Source organism: Myripristis murdjan, chromosome 14, assembly GCF_902150065.1.
Source record: "Myripristis murdjan chromosome 14, fMyrMur1.1, whole genome shotgun sequence".
NCBI lineage: Eukaryota > Metazoa > Chordata > Actinopteri > Holocentriformes > Holocentridae > Myripristis > Myripristis murdjan.
The window spans coordinates 692,744-695,478 of NC_043993.1; the positions used below are offsets into that span (position 1 = coordinate 692,744).

The following is a 2,735-nucleotide window of genomic DNA, read 5'->3' on the forward strand; positions in this document are numbered from 1 at the left end:
AATAATCAAATGAGGAAAAATGGAAAAATAAGAAAAATAACTGCTAGTGTTCTTTATTTCTTATGTAATGGACGCTTTTTTGCTCTGTGAGGGGACTGTATCGATGAGAAAACAATATTTTCAGTTCCTGTATGTCCAGAATGCCATCTGTGTGTTCATCTCCTTTATAAAGACTGTGACCAAGCCACAGTGACCCATCACTCCCTGCGTCCATATCCCTGAAATAGAACAAAGCTGTGATCTCCTGGCATTTGGCAGAAGGGGACGGTAACACCGCCCCAGCTACATTTAGAATATGAGCGCAGTGTCATAGTCATGGCATACGCAGACACACACACAGAGTGACTCGTGGTATGCTGCTGGAACTTTCTGGGCGGGTATATAAAATGTGGAGGCACAGTTGGAAAGGCAGAACAACAGATTGAGAGAAAAAAGACACCAGAGCAGCCGGGACCAACACGACCACACACACTAGACTCTTCCATCTGATCCTGACCCAGGAGGCAAGCTACGATAGAGATGCTGTGTCCCAGTGCGTTCCAGCCCTCCACCATCAATATGAGGCCCTACGTGGACCTGCACTGGCCTGTCCGCAGCCTGTGGCCCGAGACCACACCTCTGTTCTACCACATGGAGCAGGAGATGATCAGACACATGCAGGAGATGAGACAGAACATGGAGTACATGGAGAGACTACACCAGAAGATCTTTGACGAAATCGATCAGTCAATGTCCTCTTCGGCTGTCTTTAAACCAATCACCTTTCAGGTCGGGCAGGAAAGCGGCACATTTGCCCTGACCCTGGACACGAAGGAGTTTGCCCCCGAGGAGCTGTCTGTCAAACAGGTGGGCAGGAAACTGAGGGTCAGCGGGAAGACGGAAAAGAAGCAGGAGGACGGGAAAGGTTCCTACTCCTACAGGTGTCAAGAGTTCAGGCAGGAGTTCGACGTGCCAGATGGGGTGGACCCTGAGGCTGTCACCTGCTCCCTGGCAGGGGGGCAGCTCCAGATCCAGGCACCCAGGGAGAGCGTGTCAGACGGGAAGGAAAGAGTCATCCCCATCAGCTTCACCCCGGCCCCAGCCATCACCTCTCCTCAGACAGACAGCACTGGGTCGGAGGGAAGCCGCGCTGCTAGCAACGCCTCAGCAGAGACGCCAACCAAATCAGAGTGACCCACCACTGGACCTGCAACCAACTGCTGCTCATCTCCCAGTCTGAACCTTAGACATCAGATCTGATCATCTACTCACCATTTACCATAACTGTTCATTAATGATGTTGTTTTGACTGTATGTTGATGGACATGGGAAACTCTCAGTGACACGTGTCATGGTCCTGGAACAAAATCCAATATTCTTTTTCTTGGACATTGACTTTTAACAATAAATGATTTGTAGAAAACTTCTTTTGAGTTGTCTCAGATTTTTTCCCGCTCTATAGCTCCTGGTTAATTTAGCGTTCCTGAATCCTTCTTGTCATGTGGTAGCCTAGAGGTTCCTCTCCATGTCTTACAGCTGCTAAGAGACCATTTTGGATGTTGATGCAAGATTTTGAGAAAGCCTTCAAACTACATGTCTGTGGAGGTTCTCACTTATCCAGGTCATGGTTCTCCACACAGAGTTGAATGAAGAACAATTGGACTTTTTTGTGGATTCTTGTTTCACTTCTTATCCAAGAACTGAAGAAGTGAAACATCCTCAAGAATCTACAAACAAGTCCATTTGCCCTCAAATCAACTCTATGAGGATTTCAAACTATATGTTAATGGTCTGATTAGATCAATTTAAAACTGCCTCTCTTTTTTTTTTTTTTTCCTAATCTGCACTGACATGAATACATAGAATTTATGTATTAATTTATGTCTATTTGAAGTCCTTACAACATCCTGGGGAAGTCTATTTTCATCACTAACCAGAGGTCACATCTCAAATATGGCTTGACTGTAAACTGAATTTCAAGGTTTTCCCTTGAGACAAAAATTATAACAGTAAACCCACAAGCTTCATTTACATTTGGCAGAGTCTGTTTCACTAGTTAGATGAACCCACATTTATTGCGATTAGGGTGATCAGAGGTCCCAAAAAATTCAGGACATTCCCGAATTGCCTTGGATTTCTAATCCTGTCCCATTTGTCCCAAAAATTAGCATGGATCTGAGATTGATTAGTTATAGCCTAATAAAACATTAACTACTGATTGTTAATTATTTTGGTGTCATTTCGACACACAGGCAATGTTATGTCCGTACTCTACATGAATTATGGTGGACTTGCACGTCACGTCGTGGACACAGATGTGACAGGCACTACACTGAAAAAATGTATAAAAATAAATGTATAAAATAAAAGCATTTTAATATAATTGATAATGATTTACACACTGTAACAGACAGCACAGTCACCACATTTCCTAATGACAGACAGTTGACTTCATGAACAAACAATACATTTTTGTGTTGAGTTTTGATGTTCTTGTGTTGTACTCTTATCATCCATTGACACTGAATGTGATGTACTGGAGGCTACGCCCACCACGGCCACGTGATCACACACACTCCCAATTCCCCTGCTTTGAATTTCACCCACCCTCATCTGGTCACCAAGCTGTGATCCTCAAACTTTTTTGAGTATGTCTGTCAGGTATGGATGCTCTTGCAGACAAAGTTTGAATCCAGCTGAGGGCAAAACTGTAACTGAATTGTAACTGAATGTGTCCCTCTTTAGGAGCTGACCTT

General features: G+C 44.1%; 1 protein-coding gene across 1 annotated transcript; it reads left to right on the top strand.

Moving 5' to 3' along the window:
* Positions 1-439: 439 nt before the first annotated feature.
* Positions 440-1,305, top strand: LOC115371553 (heat shock protein beta-11-like). The gene has a single exon (XM_030068997.1). It carries the CDS (start codon positions 520-522, stop codon positions 1,171-1,173), a length of 654 nt encoding a protein of 217 aa, XP_029924857.1. The 5' UTR covers positions 440-519; the 3' UTR covers positions 1,174-1,305.
* Positions 1,306-2,735: the final 1,430 nt, after the last annotated feature.

What these genes read in the sequence shown, in the direction of transcription:
- LOC115371553 (XM_030068997.1), top strand. Translation starts at nt 520, where the DNA reads ATGCTGTGTCCCAGTGCGTTCCAGCCCTCCACCATCAATATGAGGCCC.